A 20240-nucleotide genomic window follows, 5' to 3' on the forward strand; every position below is an offset into this window, starting at 1 on the left:
AGCTATATAGTTCCTGAGTACAATAAGATGGACTCATGACTTCATAATCTACCCAATCTTATTGTCTACCTGCATTGTACTTTCTCTGTAATTGTGACACTTCATTCTGCATCGGTTATTGTTTTTATCTTTTACTCCTTCAATACACTGTCTAATGAATGCAAAACAATCTTTTCAAGATCTGCAGCAATAATAAACCAATTTCAGATCCAATTCTAAGCAGACAGCTGATTAAAACACTACCTGAACATTGTATCATAACAGAAGTTGAATAGTCCTTCCTGCTTCCAGGTGTACGTTCTGTCATTTTCATCTGTTAGCAACAATGTTTTAAGATTAGATAGCATTGCATCTGTGAGTGAAGAAAGATTTTTTCCTTGGAGATGCCTGCCATAACAAAAATATGCAACATTAACAGTCAAAATAATAGCTGCCATTTACACTCATAAAATGCCTGGCTCCCCTTTCCAGTTGTGTTACCATATTCTCCATGGTTCCCATTTTATACTATTGTCAATGTTATAAATATTATAATGTTATAAATGCTATGATCTCTCTCCCTTCTCTTATCCATCTCTGTTGAGATCTTCCACTTCTCCAACGCAAGCTCTGATCCCTTATACTTATAAGTTATCAGCCCATCTCAGATGTTCTTTCATCTTCAAGGTCTTTGAACATGATGTCATTTTCCACCATGACTGCCATCCCTTTGAGAAATCAACATTCCATAAAAATCTGTATCTTAATATTACCAGTTGAATTTATTCTCTCACTAAGTTGCCAAGACAAATCAAAGTGACTTTCTATATGATTGTGGTTAAGTTAAATTATTCCTCTTTGGCCTAGAAATTGAATCATTTAAGCTCTTTTTTTACTGTGCCAACTCCATACAGGATAAAAAAACTACTTAATGTATCTTGGATTTCAACAGGAAATAGCTTTGCTGGGTTAAAAACACAAGAGATTTTGCGGATGCTTGAAATCCGGAGTAACTCACAAAATGCTGGAGGGATTCAGCAGGTCAGGCAGCATCTATGGAGACGAATAAAGAGTCGATGTTTCAGGCTGGGAACCTTCATTGGGTCCTGCATATGAGACTGACATGGAGTTTGGAACTTTTGTTCTCTAGGGCAAGTTGGCAAATTGGATCTAAAATTGGAATGGTAATTGAAAGCAAATGGTGATGGTGGAGGGCTGCTTTTGTGATTGGAAATGTGATTGTGACAAGTGTCAGTACTGTGTTCCAAAAATAGAGCATAGAATATTACAGCACAGTACAGGTTCTTCAGCCCATGATGTTATGCTGCCCTTTTAATCCTACTCTAAGATCAATCTAATAGTTCCTTCCTCATAACCCTCCATTTATCCTATCCTTAGATAGGGCATGTGCCTATCTAAGAGTTTCTTAAACACCCCTAATGCACCTGCCTCTACTACCACCCCTGGAAGGGTTTTCCATGCACTCACCACTCTTTGTATAAAGAACTTACCTCTGACATCCCCCCAATCACCATAATATTATGCCCCTCATACACATTAGAGATCTGTACATGAATAGAGGAGGTATGATTAGAAAGTCTGCATACAAAGTGTTTTTGAAGTGAAGAAGATAGCTGCAGACTATAAGATGAAACTGATCAGTTGTTAAAGTGCACAGATGGAATTTAATTTTAAAGAAGATGGGGTGACGCTCTTTAGGAGGACCAATCATTGCACAAAATATATAATGAATGGACAGGCTTTAGGAAAACTTGAGGAACAGATGACCTTGGTATAGAAAACCAAAGATCCCAGAAGATGACGGAAAATACAGATAAGGCATTGAAGAAGGTATACAGTCTTCTTTAGCCAGGGTTTAGAAGCCAGAGAGGTTATTGTACAAATTTATAAAATGCCAGACCACAACTAGAGGATTGTGTGCAACACTCATTGCTAGATAGCAAGAAAGATGTAGTTGCATTGGAGATGGTGCAGAGGAGGTTCACCAGAATGTTGCTTAGATGCGGTGATTCACTTTTGAGGAGAGACTGGATTGGTGATGTTGTTTTTCTTGAAGAAGAAGAAGAAGCTGAAAGAGAATTGTTAAGGTAATAGCCAAAACACTTCCACCATATCAGAAGCATTTAAAACTGGAGTGCACATATTTAAGGAGCAAGGAAGGTTTAGAAGAGATCTGAGGAAGATGTTTCATCCTGATGCTGGTTGTAATCTGGAACCCATGGTATGAGTGGAAGGTGGAGGCAGGTACTCCAACAACATTTAATAAATATCTAACTGAACGTTTAAAGTGGTGGGGCATGAAAATGATGAACCAAGTGTTGGTCGATAGGATTAGTATACACAGATGGGTTGCAGCGCTTGCTTCTCTGCTGTATGATACCATAGCCCCATTAACTATGTGCAATTTACAGCCTTCCTTATGTTAAAAAAAAGCAAATCCTGGAGCAAGTCTACAAGAATATCAATATTTAACTATCTGCATCTGTCAGCCTAAGCCCTTAATGCTCAGCATATGCCATGTGTCCTTGTTGGGTCTCAGACTTGCTGCAGCAATACACCACAGAGATGCACACTGCAGTGATGAGTCAATAACCTTGGGCGACTCATGTCCAGGGACTTGAAGTGTACAGAAATTGAAGGGAGGGGGTGTGATACTGAAGATGTATCCCCTCTTCATTTCCTTTTCCCTTCACCACAAACTTTTCTGCTACTGGAGTGTGACTGCTATAGAGGAAGTAATACTTAGCTGCACCTCCAACCTAAGAGCATGAACAATGATTTCTCTAACTTCCAATAATATTCCCCCACCTTCTTTCTGATTATCCTCCCACCTCTTTTCTTCTCTTCACCTCCCTCCTCCGAATTTCCTTTCTTCTATGTTCCACTGTCATCTTCTTTTAGATTCCCTCTTCTTCAACCCTTTACATTTTCCTCTCATATCCTCCCAACTTCATTCCTTCTCCCGCACCCATCCATTTTCCCACTCACCTGCCACCTTGTAATCCTTTCCTTCCCCCGCTCTCATATTCTGGCTTTTGCCCCCTTCCTTTCGAGTCCTAATCAAAACTCTTGGCCCGAAATGGCAACTGCTTATTCATTCATAAACTTTGATCATTCAAAATTCTAAGTAAATTTATTACCAATGCACATATATGCCACTTTACAAAACCTTGAAATTCATTTTCTTGTGGATGTACCCAGTAAGTCCATAATAGAATCAATGAAAGACAGTACCAGCTGGGGCAATCAACCAGTGAGCAAAAGACAACAAACTGTGCAAATACAAAAAGAAAAAAATAATAATAAATAAATATCGAGAATGTGAGATCAAGAGTCCTTGAAAGTAAATCCATCAGTTGTGAGAACATTTCAATGATGGGGCGATGAAGTTTCAAGACCCTGATGGCTAAAGGGTAGTAACTTTTCCTGAACCTGATGGTGGAAGTTCAGAGGCTCCTGTACCTTGTTCTTGATGGCAGCAGTGAAAAGAGGACATGTCCTGGGTGGTGGGGTCCTTGATGATGGATGTTGCTTTCCTGCAACAGTGCTCTATGTAGATGTCCTCAATGGTGGGGAAGACTTTACCCCTAATGGGCTGTACCACTACCTTTTGTAGGATTTTTCCATTCAAGGGCATTGGCATTTCCATACCAGGTTGTGATGTAGCTGGTCAATATTCTCTCCACCACACATCAACAGAACTTTGTCAAAGCTTTAGATGTCATGCTAAGTCTTCACAAACTCCTAAGGAAGCAGAGGTGCTGCCGTGCTTTCTTAGTAATTGCACTTATGTGCTGGGCCAAGGACAAGTCCTCCAAAATAGAAGCTACAAGGAATTTAAAGTTGCTGGTCCTCTCCACCTCTGATCCTCTGATGAGAACTGGCACATGGACCTTTGGTTTCCTCCTATTGAAGTAATCTGATAGGAAAGGACAGAAGGCCATGGAAGAAAGAAAAGGAGAGGAACACCAGAGGGAAGTGATAGACAGGTAAGGAGATAATGTGAGAGGGCAACGGAGATAAGGAATGGTGAAAGGGGGTGGGCATTGCCAGAAGTTCGAGAAATCGATATATATGTCATCAGGTTGGAGGCCACCCAGATGGGCTATCAGCTGTTGCTCCTCCAACCTGAGTGTGGCCTGTCCCATCAGATTCCCTCTTCTTCAGCCCTGTATCTCTTTCACCAATCAACTTCCCAGCTCTTTACTTCACCTTTTCCCCTCCGCTCCAGGTTTCACCTATCACCTTGTGGTTCTCCCTCCCCTCCCCCCTTTTCTTACGTTGACTCCTTATCTTATTTCCCGTTTTGATGAAGGGTCTTGACCCAAAACATTGACTGTATTCTTTTGCATGGATGCTGCCTGGTTTGCTGAGTTCCTTCAGCATTTCATGTGTGCTACTTGGATTTCCAGCATCCATAGATTTTCACTTGTTTGTGATTTCACTATAATCCTCCCTGCTTAGCTATGAATTCCATCTTAATATAGAATGCAACTCAACTCAAATATGTAATGCACTGCTCTCTAGCCATACATATGTGTAATATATAACCAGTATATTATCCAAAACAACTACTATATACATATCCACAGTATAGTAAATTTTAAATTGTCCCATTCAGACCTAAGGATTTAATTGCTATGGAGAATTTCTTACTCTTGTGGAATAACATCTTTCCGGATAAGGGGTATCACTCTGTTAGGCAGGTGAGACTCCTGGCTTTGAAGCAATCTCTTGTTCAGGAACATCCTCTGTGGTGGTTGTAGGAGTTAACTTTGAGACAGCAAGAAGTGGTTCTGAAAGCTCTCGACATCATTCTTCGGAACATGTTGGCATCCTGAACAGTGCATGGCAAACTTCACTGAACAATGTGGATCTCAATGTGTGAGTATAGCGTCTGATGCCACCATTTCCTTCATCTTTTGGAAAACTACCTTACACTGCTTTGTTCATTGCGATTTCTTCCTGATCTGTAGTGATGAGTTCAAGGGATGGGGCACTGTAGCCAGATTGGCAGGAATCTGTTATAGTAACTGACAAATCCTATAAAGGACTGCAACTGTGAGACTTCCTTTAGCCTTGGAGCATCTGCCACTGCTTGAATTTTCTCAGCACATTTGTGTAATTCTTGTGGATCAATGGTGTGACCACAGTAAGTGATGGTTGGCTTAAATAAGTTACACTTGTTGCATCATGCTCTGAGCCCATAATCTTCTAATATTTTTAACATTGTCTTGAGATCTTGGAAATGTGTACCAGTGAAAATGATATCATCTTGGTTACACTGAGGGCTTGGGCTGCCTTCCAGCACCTGGTCTTCCATTTTCTGCCAGAGTGCAGGTGCAGATGCTACTCCAAAAATAATCCTATTGCAACAATAGAGACCTTGGTGAGTGTTTATGGTGAAAAACACTTTGAACTCTTCTTCCATCTCCAGGTAGGCCTCAGCTAACTCCACTTTGCTGAAGTGTTTTCCTCCAGAGAAGTTTGCAAAAATATCCTCTATCTTGGACAACGTGTACTGATCTACTTTCAGGACTGGGTTGATGGTGACAGATTCTGACATATCCATTCTTCTTGGCTACTGGGACCACTGGTGTGGCCTATGGGCTACATGCAACCTTGGAAAGAATACCTTCAGCCTCCATCTGATCTAGCGCACTGGCCACTTATCATGGATGTCATTAGGAATCGGATAGACTTTACAAAACTTGGGTGTGGCATTTTCATTTAACGTTCTTTTACCTTTGATTTGATTGAGTTTTGCAATGCCATCTTGCATATCACTGCGACATCATCCAGTACCTTCCTTAATTTGCTTTCAGTAGACTATTTCAGGGGATATGGCATGCAATTGGCATATTGATCTTCAACATATTGTTGTTATCTCAGTCATTAACGACCTCACAATGCTGAACCCCTGTTTTTACCACATACTAGCCTAAATGTGGCTTGTTGGTTGTTGTAGTTCACTTTTACAAATGTCATTCCCACAGGAGTTATCTTTTCTCCAATATAAATTCTTAGTTGGATATCTGCAGGCTTCAGTTCAATATCTTTGAAATATTGCTCAAACTCATTTTATGGTATGACTGAAACAGCTGAACCAGGTTGTCCAATTCCATTTTAATTAATTTGCTACTCAATTCTGGTGTAAGCCATATTGCTGGTCTCATGTGGGATTTCACTTTGTAAATCTCAAGGCTACCTAGTACTATGCCACTCTCATCATTATCAGATTTTTTATCAACAGAATGCAGATTAATGCTCTTTTTGAAACTTTAAGTTGAATTTATATCTTTTTCTCTAACCTTGGCAATCCATTTTCTTTATCTGCCTGGCATGCTCTTTGCATGTATCCAACTTTGTTGCATTTTCTGCATGTTTCGCCTTTAAACCTGCTTTTGTCTGATAAATATGAGTTCCTGCCATAACAGTAACACAATTTGTTCAGCCAGACCAGTTTCTGTTTAGACATTACAAGTTTAAACTCACTGCCATTCCTGACTGCAACTCCATTATGTCTCTGTCTCCTGTTCCATTGACACAGCTATTTCAACTGTTCTTCTAAATGTAAGTTGTACTTCAGCTTGGAGCCATTTTTGAATGCTTTCTTGTAAGTTTCTGCTAAACGATCACTCAACTCTTTAGTGAACTGACAACGCTCAGACAACATCATCAATTCAGGCACATATGCTGAAATGAACCTACTCTTTTTGATTCTACTTATGAATCCTAAAGTGTTCTGCAATCAACAATGGCTTTGTTTCTAAATATTCCTGCATTACGTTCACAATATCAGCAAAGCTCATATCAGCTGATTTGGTTGGAGCAGTCAAACTTCTAAGCAAAATGTAGGCTTTTAAACCCAATTGCACTCAGCAAAACTGGCATCCACTTTTGATTGGCTATTCCATTTGCTTTAAAATACTGATTAATTCTCTTAGTATACAATATCCATTTATCTCTTGTGCAATTGAACATGTCAATCTTTCTGATATAGTCAGCCATTTCTGCATTTTTTAATTTTTTGATTATTATCACTGTTTAAGAACCTGTTTATAAACTCACTGTTTATAAACCGGTGAATTTGTCTGTTTTCTGATTGTTTAAAAAAAACTTGATCATCTCAGTCTCCTTTTCTAAATAGATATGTGCTGGGCTTTTTTTTAAAATCATGAATGTCTCACTGTGCTTTTTTAAATTGGGATGTCTTCCTGCACTTGTACAGGTATTTGGTTGTCTCAAGTTCGTTTAAAACTTTCTCATTGCCACTTTTATGTGTTGCAACTCCAAACATAAAACTAATTGAAAGCAAAAAGACGGAGCCGGCAGTGACGCGTCTAACTTTGTTTTTGCTTTAAGCGAGGTGCTCAGGTATGACGTGGCAGTGTGATGACATATGCCATTCACATACTATTACATACTACTTGTAATGAATTATTAAAACAAACGAAGAATGCTCAATCAAACAATATATTTATAATATTATTCAAATATCACTGAAATATTAAATACACAACAGTTTCTCAGAAGGGAGTTGATATTTTTCATCACTAATCTCTTAAAGCACTTTATCACAGAGGATTTAAGTACCTCTGGATGATACTTATTGAGGCAGGTTACCATATTCTTCTTAGGCACCAGTATAACTGAAGACTGGTTAAAACAGGTGGGTGCCTCAGACAGTTGAGAAGTTAAAGATATTAGTGAAAAGTCCAACCACTTGATCAGCACAGACCTTTAGTACTTGGTCAGATACCCCTCTGGGTTGGATGCTTTTCATGGGTTCACCCTCCTGAAGGATGATATCACATCAGCCTTGGCAACTGAAATCACAGGGTCGTCGGGGACTGTTGGAGTTCATGAGGTGTCTCCATGGTTTGATGGTTCAATGGAGAAATTTAAGGTGGGGGGTTATTTGGGAGGCAGAGTTTAAGGGTCGGCACAACATTGTGGACCGAAGGGCCTGTACTGTGCTGTACTGTTCTATGGTCTATGTCAAATGTAATTTCCCTTTCATAAAGCCACATTGACTCTGCTAGATTTTGTATGAGTTTATAAATGTCCTCCTGCTTAATGACAGGTTTCTGCATTTTCCTAATGATAGATGTTAGGCTAACTAGCCTTCTACATTTGCAGTGCTTGGATTGGCAACAGCATATCTTTTTTTTTTCCAAAAATACTTTATTCAGAAATATTACAAAATAAAAATAATTACATACAGGAAAAGAAAACCATTCGTTGACTGTGAGTCCTTATTCAATACAGTTATTAACAATAAAAATTTTGCGTTGACTCTCTGTTCATTTACAAATGAAAGATGTTTACAGTAAATCATGCGTTTACTCTCAACCCTTGGTCAAGAGTTAAGACTTATTAACAATCAAAATTTTCAACAATAAAGGCAGGCAATGGCTCTAATACTTTCCCAAATTAACAATTCCACCCACTCCTTGGGCACCATGTTGATTATCTGTCCACACCGCTGATGAGCGTGCTCGCTTCGGCAGCACATATACTAAAATTGGAACGATACAGAGAAGATTAGCTTGGCAACAGCATATCCTCCATGGTCTCCATCACTACACGACCCCCACAGAGCTGTGTGCTTAGCAACTCTACCCCTCCACCCTGCTCTACTCACTTTACACTTAATGTGGATACGCACAGCCTCCAATGCTGTATTCAAGTTTGCTGAATCATTGCTGTCTTGAATCAAAGGTGGTGACGAATCAGCATATAGGAGGGAGATTGAAAATCTGGCTGAGTCATGCCATAACAACAACATCTTACTCAATGTCAGCAAGACCAAGCAAATGATTGTTGGCTTCAGGAGGAGGAAATTTGTGTGTATTGAAAATTTTGGTAGTATTTGAGTAATATTGTAAATATATTATTTGAGTAAGCATTCTTTTTCTTTAAATATTTACTTACAGGTTATATGTAAGTAAATACATGAATTGCATACGTCATCACGCCACCACGGGATATGTATGCATGAAGTAAGTACGAAGTTGGGCCTGCATACCCAGACTCCCATGTCTTCTGTTAAATTAGTTTAATGTTTTGAAGTTACAAAACATAACTGAAACCAGAGGTCTATGAGCCAATCCTCATTGGAGGATCGGAGGTCAAGAGGGTAAGCAACATTAAATTCCTCGGTGTTATTATTTCGGAGGACCTGTGCGTAATTACAAAGAAAGCATGGCAGCACCTCTACTTCCTTAGGAGTTTGTGAATATTCAGAATGACCTCTAAAACGTCGAAAAAACTTCTATATATGTGTAGTGGCGAGTATATTGACTGGCTGCATCACTGCCTGGTATGGGAACACCAATGCCCTTGAATGGAAAACCCTACAAAAAGTAATGGATATGACTCAGTTCATCACAGGTAAGCCTTCCCACCACAGAGCACACCTACAAACTATAATGGTTGTTATTCTATCATGGATTTATTGAGTATGTCCGCAAGAAAATGAATCTCAGGGTTGCATATGGTGACGTGTGTACGTGGATAATAAGTTTACTTTCTACTTAGAACTCTGGGTCCTAAATAGAACCTGGGGAATTTCAGCAGAATCCAACCAATGCTTCAATTACCTCAGCAACTGCTTCTTTTTAAGATTTCTCAATGTTTAAATTCATACAATATCAATGAGTTAGCATTTCTCAGTTTTAATTTATCAAATAGTTTCCTAGATTTTAATGACATAAACCTATGCTTTAGAAAATAAGTGTCAGAATATTTCTATGCCCAATAATTCTTTAAGAAATGAGTTGATACCCGCACCATTGCACAACTTCTCACGAAGCAGCTTTTCCAAGGCATTTGCATTTAAATTAATGACTAAGTCATTGCAGGGTTTTCAAAGTGCATCTGCTGATTTTGATACTGAATTGTTTTGGTTTTTGATTCCTAGATGATTAACAGCCCATGTCTGAAGTGAGATTCCAGAAACTTGTGTTAAGGAATGGATGACTTACAGATATATTATCTTGACAAGAAATATTTGAGAAGATAAGCTTCCTAACAGACTGCTAAATTTAAATGAGGATAACAATAATATAAAGCAGCCATGATAAGAAGCCATAATAGGTCAAGATTACAGAAACCACAAAATCAACTGCAAGATAGAGGCCCGAAACTTGCATTAACAACACAGCTAAGGCGAGAGATAGAAACGTTTGCACAGTTACATTGCGCATAATTTATATTTTAATTTGTGAATGCTAATTATCTAATGCTATGTGGCTGTGATATTGCTGCAGGTAAGTATCTCTGCATCTATGCACATCTGCACATGACAATGATAATTAAAACTAACTCAAGTTCTCAGATAGTTCTAACATACTACATACTTCTAATGTTTTCATTTTATTTCAGTTTCAACATCTGCAATATTTGAATTAGTTTTCGTCTTTCTTCTTCTTCCCTCTTTATAAAGTAACACTTTTAATAGTGCATTTAATCTTTAATGATTTGTGAATGTCGTATGTTTAGCAATGAACATTCACCGATAGTATTGACAGGAGGGTCATTTGGAGGCCAAGGCTTTTGTACCTCTTCCTAGAGATGCTGCCTGGCCTGCTGCGTTCACCAGCAACTTTGATGAGTGTTGCTTCACTTTTACAAATGGTTTCAGTGGAATTCCCACTCTACAGACACTTTACTGCTTAAGGTCTTGTCAATCGGACTAGATTGGGGCTGGCTCCTTTTTGCAAGATCACACCAGAGGACACATTTGAAGTGAGAGTAGTATTACCCTGTAGGCAAGTGCTTTTTGAGCAGCTTTTTTTGAAATTTTGAGCCAATGTTTTTTAAACATCTCTGTAAATTCCACATCAAGCATACAGATACTTGACTGGCAGTATGTTCGTGGTGAGCCAAAGGTTCTGTTTTTGTGCCATATGACACCATGACTCTATAGTCTAATGAATTATAGATGTTCAGGCATCTATAAAGACTAAATATTTTTTATCTGAATCTTAACTCTTTGCGAAATTTCACACAATCGAATAATTTATCTTTTAAATACACTTCAGATTGTATCTTAGTTCAATTCAGAATGCTTACATTTTCATCAAAGCTTTCTCTTCATTTGGATCATAGTCAGGAAGTCGAACGTTGAACATTTTATCCATTAAAGTTAATGAATATTTTGTAAAGTCCAACTTTGCACTGGATTCTGATACAACTGCATCGAATGAGTGAGGATCAAATAAGAAAGTTACATATCGCCCTGCCATTCGGACCTGAGTGAAAAGAAAACATGATCAAGAATCCAGACTTAGTAGGCGCATATAGAATGCCACAAAACTTAGGCGTGTGAATTTAAGTTTCACATAGCACTCAAACAGTACTAAAGGCAAATCCATGACCTACCTTTACTTTCAATCCCACATTTGCTCATCTTTAAGTAAAAGAGAAAATTATCACTCAAAAATCTCTACATAATATGAATAAAATTGATGTGACACATGTAAACTGTTCTTTCTCCAAAATCTAGTGAAATTTAAGAGACTACTTGACAGGTATATGGAGGAATTTAAGGTGGGGGATTATATGGGAGGCAGGATTTAAGGGTCTGCATAACACTGTGGGCCGAACAGCCAGTACTGTGCTATACTATTCTATGTTCTATGTTCTTTCATAGACAGTTATTTTTTGCAAACCACATTTCCTTTTTTCATGTTCTGTTCTGCTTTAGAGTTAAGTTTTTTCCCCAATATATCAAAAGGCAGACCAATGGAAGAGCTCAGCAAGTTAAGTTCTGCAGACAGAAGGTGTCAACATTTTGGGTAAAGGACCTGCGTCAGGAACCAGGTGAGGTAGTTGGGTGGGGGTGGGGAAGATAAACAAAACAAGATGCAAAACAGGTAGATGGATGAGTGTGTGATGAAGAAGAACTGGGGGCAGGTTGGGCTGCCCCACTAATTTCATCCTTTTATTTTGTTTTGTTTTACCACCTGAGATCTCTTTCTTTTACTTTCTAATGTCTGTTCATTTATAACTGAAAGCAGCCATGTTAATTTTCCAGATTATTGAGATTCAGGGCACAGAAGGGATCAATTTGAATCATTGTATTCATCCCAGCTAACAAAGAATTTTTGAAACTAATTGCATGCCCCATCTCTTAGTATGTAGCTTTGAGGTACATCCAGTAACCTTCCAGGTACATTTTAAGTAGCTCATATTCAGTCATTATAGCAGAGTAGGAAACAAACCAACCAATTTGAGTTGCCTTTAATCTCAAAGTGATGTTAACTACATTTGCTTTTCTTCTGTTATGTTGATTTAGGGTGTATTGACATGGAAACTAAAGATAATTTGGTTTTCCTTCAAATAATGCCATGAGATTTTTTTTATCCATCCGAGAAGGCAAAAGGAACACCAGATTAACATCTGGTCCCAAAGGTAGAACCACTGGCAGTGCAGAACTCTTTCAAGAATTTCAAGTGTTTGATATCTCCTGATCAAGATATCGACCCAAAATGTTTTTTGTCTAACCACAAAATACTCTGTAGATGCTGGGGTCAAAGCAACACTCACAACACGCTGGAGGAACTCTACTCTACTGAGTTCCTCCAGCGTGTTGTGAGTGATGTTTTTTGTTTACTTCCCTCAATAGATGCCACCTGGACTGTGGAGTTCCTTTGGCTTTTTGTGTGCTTCTCCAGATTTCCAGCATCTGCAGACTATTGTGTCTGCATCTTAATCTATATCTTAATATTCAGTTCTGTGGAGTGTGACTTGAAACTCCTTCTTTCTAACTCAGAGCCAGAAGTGCCATCAACTAACTTGCATTCTGAATCTGGTTATGGCTAACTAGATGACTAAGGCACTATTGATGTTCAACTAAAAAAACAAAACAATATATTGTTTATATATTCTTTATCTGAAGAAGCAAATATGAGTAGAGTACTTTGCCTTAATATTTGTAATTAATATTCCATGGGTTGTGTTTAAGAGAGAGGACACTGTCAATACGTGCAACCTTGTTAATGACCAGTTAATGACAAGGCAACTCACTACGATGTATCCCCAGGCACACTTGTAACAAAGGTTTCTGTACAGCAACCCACAGGGAAGCATTGTACTGGACTGCATTGGACCAAGCCCATGCCTTACAGTCGCCTCCCCTAGGCTGTCTGAGTTGTCCTTATCTTTTCTGGCTGCAACGCTGTCAGTGCTCTACTAGTCTTAGTGTTATTCATACAGAGTGGTCTGCACACTGTGACAACACTGCTGATGGTACAAATTAAGGCCCCCTTCTTCTGCACCTCCTTGATGGCTTCCTGAGAATTTATGTCGTTATAAGGCCTTTTCTGCAGTTTCAAAATAATTTTTATGTAAATTAATTCATTTAAAGCTACATTCAACAGTTAGAAATTTCAGTAAATTATAATAATGTGAAAAACAGAACCCTCTTCCACGTTAACAAATCAGAGGACTCTGTTCAGTTGAATGGGGCTACACCAGATGCACAAACTATAACTGGTGGAATAGTAAGGGTTTGGATACAAGGTGCATCTAAACCACCTCCCTCCGCACTCCCCACCCCCCCCCCCCACCCCAGGTCAGTACAAATAGATTACCCAGAATATGTTGACACTGCACTTCAGCTAGTCAGGAGTTCCCTGTGAAACCAGCAGCTAAACTTTAGTGTAATATGACAACCAGAGGAAAGCTTTGTGCTGATAAATATACAGCAACCAGACACATTTACTGGCACGTTTTGAAGGAACACTTGGCAAGAAGAACTTTAACCTAAGATACTGTTCTGTTTCTGTAGGTAAAATGAGGTAAAAATGCTTTGGTTCTGAACGTACTATCATAAGTTGATACATTCCTTGGCAAATTTTAATGGTAAGCTTAATTAAAAAAAATCTCTCAATGTATGGGTGAAACTGCTAGAATGTTGTTGGGAGAAACTGCAGGAGCATCATTTCCACATGCGTTATCAATTTAGCGGGATGCTTTCTGTAGTCATTCACCTGATATTTGCTTGAAACTTGAGAACTCAACATTGAAAGTCGAAAATCAAATTTCAGGAAGGTCTTTAATGGGTGCATAACAGTCCTAATGGACAAACACAGGCAGGATTGAGAAAGGCCAGCTGAAAAGGAACACGGCAGTAAAGAAAACAGATACTGTAAATAGCACAGGCTTCTGATGCGAAAAATGAATCCAGAGATCCAAAAGGTAATGCTGTCAGATCATGCACTAAATGCAGCAATGCTGTAGCAACAACGTAGTCCATGACAAAAAGACATATTACTTGTAAGATTGGTGCTAGACTTAGAAGTAGCAATATGTAGTCATTGTTATTTTGACACCAATGTTAACCCAGATGTAATAACATCTGTAAAATTTAATCCTACCTGTAATAATCTAATAGGACCCTGAGGAAAAATTCAACCAAAATATCATTGTCCCAACATGCTTTCTCCTTTGACATGTTTAATTAATCCTGTTTCCCCTTTCAAGTGTTTGGTTCTTTGCACCACTAGAGGGCAGTAGGAGCCATTATCTTTTTGGAGTATGTTGAACAACTTTGCAAAGTATCAAACTGAAACAGTCTCACTAACAATAACAGCAATAGATCTTTACCAATGTCTTATCAAACAAAAATTTACATTTCAATGTGTACTTTCTTTTTTATAATTTTGCACATCAATATGGTATAAATTAGTGCATGTTTATATTCAGGCATTTAAATATAACTAACTATTTTGATTCACAGAAGTGGACTGTTTTGCATTTCATTTAGAAAATTAGAAGTGTTGTATAACTAAAGAGGCTATATATCCCAGGGCGATTGCATTTGAAGTCACTTTGAAGTGACAATAGAAATAAAATCAGTGCTTAGGTTATTCCAAAAGCAATGTTAAATCAAAACAAGTATATCTGGAAGTTTGCACATATATGCTTAGAATTAGGACCATTCCACCTTATTTTTTATTAAAATAGCACATAAGAGATATTTGATGCGAGTTAAGTATAGTAAAAGTTATTTCTGCTAAAATAGCAATTATTTTAAATAGACCCAGAACACTTCTAAAAAAAAACTAGAAAAAATTCTGCGGATACTGGAAATCCAAGCAGTACACACAAAATGCTGGTCTGGCAGCAACTATGAAAAAGAGTAAACAGTCAGCATTTCGGGCCAAGACACTTCATTAGGGCAGGACTTCATCAGAAGTTATTCCAAAAACAATTTACCTTGGGCATCTGACTTTTGCTGGTGGTTATTTGCATAGGTATTGAAAGACTACCTGTTAATGTAGTGTGACTGCCATTGGATCTTTAACTTAGTGGCACATTAAAATGGCAGTTGTAAGGCCTGTACAGAGATCCAAATGGGCATTGATGAAGTTTTATGTTAAAGCATGGATCACAGAACTACATCTCATCATTCTTGTGCAAATTTGGATTATTTTTCAGTAAATACAAATAGACGTTATGTCATCTTTAGTGCACCAAAAAAGAATGAATTTCAATTTCTAGGCAATTGTTTGGACTCAAGATTAAAGGAAGCTTACTGTGAAAATGTCTCCATGTTTTGTCTTCATCTTCAATAAAAACTTGGCAATATCCTTCCTAGACTCAAGGGCATGTCCCAGCCAGGGAATAAAGCCTTTATCTAGAGGTGGTTCATTTGGTAACCTAAAAGAACAATTAAAAGAATTAAGTGACTAACAATTATTATTAATGCTGTGAACATGACTGAAAAGGATAATGGATGTGTGGCTTAAACAAAGAACCAACAGAAATAGATTAAAACGTGTATTAAGTAATACCAGAATAGACAATCAATTTTAATATTTGCAACAACATCTGAGTCACTTCAAAGTTCGAAGTAAATATATGTCACCATACATGAACCTGAGATTCATTTACTTGTGGTCAAACTCAATAGGTCCATAATAGAATAATAACCACAATAGAAGCAATGAAAAAATGCATGAACTTGGGCATTCAAACAGTGAGCAAAAGACAACAAATTGCAAATGCAAAAAAGCATTAAAATTGAATAACTAAGCAATAAATATTGTGAACATGAAACGAAGAGTCCTAGAAAGTGAGTCGATAGGTTGTGGAAACATTTCAATGATGGAGCAAATAGGTTTTTCCCTTTGGTTCAAGAGCCTGATGGTTGAGGGGAATTTACTGTTCCTGAACCTGGAGATGCGAGTCTTGAGGCTCCTGTACCTTCCTCCTGATTGCAGCCATGAGAAGAGAGTGTGAATTGGGTGGTGGGGTACCTGATGATAGAAATTACTTTCCTGTAACAATGCTCCGAGTAGATGCGTTCAATGATGGCAAGGGCTTTACCTGTGATGGACTGGGCCATGTCAACTATTTTTTGTAGGGTTTTGAAGGGCATTGGGTGTTTCCATACCAGGCTGCGATGTAGCCAGTCAATATACTCTCCACCACACATCTACAGAAGATGTCATGCTGAATCTTATGAAACTCCTAAGGAAGCAGAGGTGCTTTTGAGCTTTCTTAATAATTGCAGTTACATGCTGGGCCCAAGTCAGGTCCTCTGAAATGGTAACAACAAGGAACTTAAAGTTGCTGACCCTTTCCACTTCTGATCCTCTGATGGAGACTATTTTATGGACTGTTGGCTTCCTCCTTCTGAAGTCATAATCAGTCTTGCTGACATCGAGTGAGAGGTTGTTGTTGTGGCACCACTCAACCAGATTTTCAATCTCCCTCCTGTATGCTGATTCATCACCACCTTTGATTTGGCCTATGGCAGTGGCAAATTTAAATATGGCACTTCACCCCACTTGGATAGTTTGACTACACACTTCCTATAATTGGTTATTCTTGTAACCCTGATCGCACAGCATCATGGTCTTTCATGTGCAATATTCCTTGTGAAGCACCATAAGGGAACTTGAACAATAATATTCAGGGGCACTTGTTGTTCAACATTCCCAAGGCACCTTGTTCTTATACCTGCAGTTCTGAAGTGTGATGCCTACAAAAGGAATGAAATGCTCGTCTACGTTATTTGCAACCTCAACTCCCATAGCTAAATCTTCTACATGGTGGTACACCCTTCTCCATCAATCAGCAACCCCTACCATGACCCCTCTCAGAATTCTGTAGAGCTCCCTTAGCCATTCAAACAATGAAAGATGTGAAGACAAATAATATCTAGACAGGATGCACTGAAAATGATGAAGGCTATTTCCCTAAAACATTACTTTAGTAACTACCAAACAATAATTTCAGTTTGTTCTTTTTTATTCTCTGCCAGGAAATTCCTACAGGACATAACTCCTGTACAAACAAATAGAATTGTTATGGAAGGAAATAAAAATAAATATTTTAGTAGAACTAGACTGGCTGAGCTCCTTTTGGGAATAAATAAAACCACAAATAAAGCTGTATTTTTCTTTTGTGAATATATCCTGTTTTTTTTGGTCACACCAATTTCCAGTGTAGAAGTGAAAAAAATGACTAAAATGGAAACCATAGAAACCATAGAAACTACAGCACAGAAACAGGCCTTTTGGTCCTTCTTGGCTGTACCGAACCATTTTCTGCCTAGTCCCACTGACCTGCACACGGACCATATCCCTCCATACACCTCCCATCCATGTATCTGTCCAATTTATTCTTAAATGTTAAAAAAGAACCCGCATTTACCACCTCGTCTGGCAGCTCATTCCATACTCCCTCCACTCTCTGTGTGAAGAAGCCCCCGCTAATGTCCCCTTTAAACTTTTCCCCCCTCACCCTTAACCCATGTCCTCTGGTTTTTTTCTCCCCTTGCCTCAGTGGAAAAAGCCTGCTTGCATTCACTCTATCTATACCCATCATCATTTTATATACCTCTATCAAATCTCCCCTCATTCTTCTACGCTCCAGGGAATAAAGTCCTAACCTATTCAAACTTTCTCTGTAACTGAGTTTCTCAAGTCCTGGCAACATCCTTGTAAACCTTCTCTGCACTCTTTCAACCTTATTTATATCCTTCCTGTAATTTGGTGACCAAAACTGAACACAGTACTCCAGATTCGGCCTCACCAATGCCTTATACAACCTCATCATAACATTATATAACATAAATATGCATCTCATTTTCTACATGATTTTAAAGCTTCATTAAGGCATACAGCTTGCTTACTGACACTATCTGACTTGGATGCCTGCTTAGCCCGCAAGTAAATCCATTCTGGGGCTGGAAAGCAGAGAGGAGAGCAATGAAGTGGATGAAGAATGGAGTGAGCTAGTCAAACCAGGGCAAGTAGAACCAAGGCAACAAAGGAACAACTCATATTAATTCTATGAAGACAGATGGATTGCTTGTTACAGATACAGTAGACCAAGTGTGGTACAAGCCCACTCCAGATTTAGTCACCCCAATATGTTAAAACCAGCCTTAACAAATGCATTGGGCGTAATGTTTATTTTTGACAATTGTCTCAAATACTTCAAGTGGGAATGAAAATATAAAAATTTAGTCTGGAAATTGATCGCAATTGTCTTAAGTCTCAAGATATTATGTTAAGGATAACTATGGATAGCATAATTATAGATTAGCTAAAGTAAGGACCAGTCTTCAGGAAATAAAACCTGTACACAATTTAAATACCAGTCACTGAGTGTGGCACATTCTCTGTCCCATTGAAACCACACAGGGAAAGACAGCAGATGAATGTTCCTGCTTTTAGCATGTTCATTAAAGATATATCCCTGCCACTCGGGGCACAGTTCAGTACAGATCTGGTTTTGTCACTTAACCTTTTGAGTAGTGGTCATTTTAAAACAAAACCACTGAGAGGGTGGGGACTGACGCTGTATGATGCGCTTTCCACAATAACAATATTCCGAAGTGAAAGAATCATCTATTGAGAAACCCACAAAGACAAACTATCTTGTAATGATAAAACTAATGAAGCTAAACTAGTAAGATGAAAGAAACAGTCTAAGCATATTCAAACATACTTAAGCCAAGCATTCTTAAACACATTTAAACGATCAACGAAACATATCCAAGCGAACCAAAGCGGTCAACAAAAAAATGTCATTTCCAGCTGCTTCTAACTCTAACCACAGCTAAAAACTGAACTAAAGACAACACACGAATAGCAACTGCCATGACCTAACCCAAAATAAATACAGTTCAAAATAGAGTACAGACAGACAGAAAACAGATACATGGCTCTTACATTCTGAATTGTTGTATTTTTATGGAGCCATCCTTTAACACTATAACAAAAAGGGTATATTTTTTGTGTCTGGACTTTGTAGAAAGGCTTTTAGAACAGGCACCTGTATTGAATACTCAAACGGGTTCTGCTAGTTGCGATATGCTGTCATTATTAATATGTAATTATGTAAACTTACCTGATGATATTCCAAACGGTAATGTTAAGTCAGTAATCATAGCAATTGAAACTGTAGTTAATTATTGTTATATTTGTGCTGAGATTGAGATTCTATTGGAGTCTAAGTGAATCCAGCTAGACTCGCTCGCCTGAAGGTTTGTTGCCAGAACAAATAATTTTTACATTTTCCAGTTATAGCATCCAAGTAGCTTAGTTTCAGACAGTTACAACACAATTAATTCCAAAATGCAAATACAATGTAGAAGAAAATTTCATATCCACTTTCCAGGTCTGATTGATTTCGATTAATTTAATTTAACATTGACTTAGAACATGCTGAGGCCTTATAAGGCATTGGTCAGACCGCATTTGGAGCATTGAGAGCAATTTTGGACCCCTTATCTAAAAAAAAATGTGCTGGCTTGGAAACTGGTCTAGAGAAGTTTCACGTGAATGATCCCGGGAATGACAGGATTAATGTATAAGGAGTGTTTGCTGATTCTGCGTCTATACTTGCTGAAGTTTAGAAGTCTAGAAGGATGAGGAGGCTGTGTAAAAGGCAGCTGGTTCATTTGGCGCCTGGCTTCTGCACCCAATGTTTGCGTGAGGTGTGCAACATTAGATTATGACCACTGACCTTGACTGTAAAAGGTAAGTGCAAATTATCCTGATGCAAGGCCTTAGTCGAAACATCTTCTGTTTATTTCCATTGATGCTACCTGACTTGCTGAGTTCCTCCAGAACTTTGTGTGTTTTACTCTAGATATTCAACATCTGCAGAACCTCTTAGGTTTATAAGTGCAAATTAGTTGTTTAAATTTTGTCTAATCTTGACAGAATTGACTATTTTCTACCATTTAAATGCATTCTAAGTAGACTAGT

General features: G+C 38.3%; 1 protein-coding gene and 1 pseudogene across 2 annotated transcripts in view; one reads left to right on the forward strand and one right to left on the reverse strand.

Annotated features, from left to right (window-relative positions):
* The window catches only part of ptgis (prostaglandin I2 (prostacyclin) synthase), a 62373-nt gene that overhangs the window by 25190 nt on the left and 16943 nt on the right, over positions 1-20240 (reverse strand). The window contains exons 1-4 of one of the 2 annotated variants that reach the window (XM_072240812.1): positions 15549-15663; positions 14001-14085; positions 11080-11258; positions 244-387 (exon numbers count right to left, since the gene is read on the reverse strand). In XM_072240812.1, the coding sequence (XP_072096913.1) occupies positions 244-387; positions 11080-11258; positions 14001-14085; positions 15549-15565 (425 nt within the window). In that variant the 5' untranslated portion in view covers positions 15566-15663. Of the gene's footprint in view, positions 1-243; positions 388-11079; positions 11259-14000; positions 14086-15548; positions 15673-20240 lie in introns of those variants that run through there. The other variant, XM_072240802.1, reaches the window with a different exon arrangement.
* On the forward strand, positions 8498-8566 carry LOC140194330 (U6 spliceosomal RNA; annotated as a pseudogene).

The sequence above is a fragment of the Mobula birostris genome, chromosome 2 (genome assembly GCF_030028105.1).
Source record: "Mobula birostris isolate sMobBir1 chromosome 2, sMobBir1.hap1, whole genome shotgun sequence".
Classification (NCBI taxonomy): Eukaryota; Metazoa; Chordata; class Chondrichthyes; order Myliobatiformes; family Myliobatidae; genus Mobula; species Mobula birostris.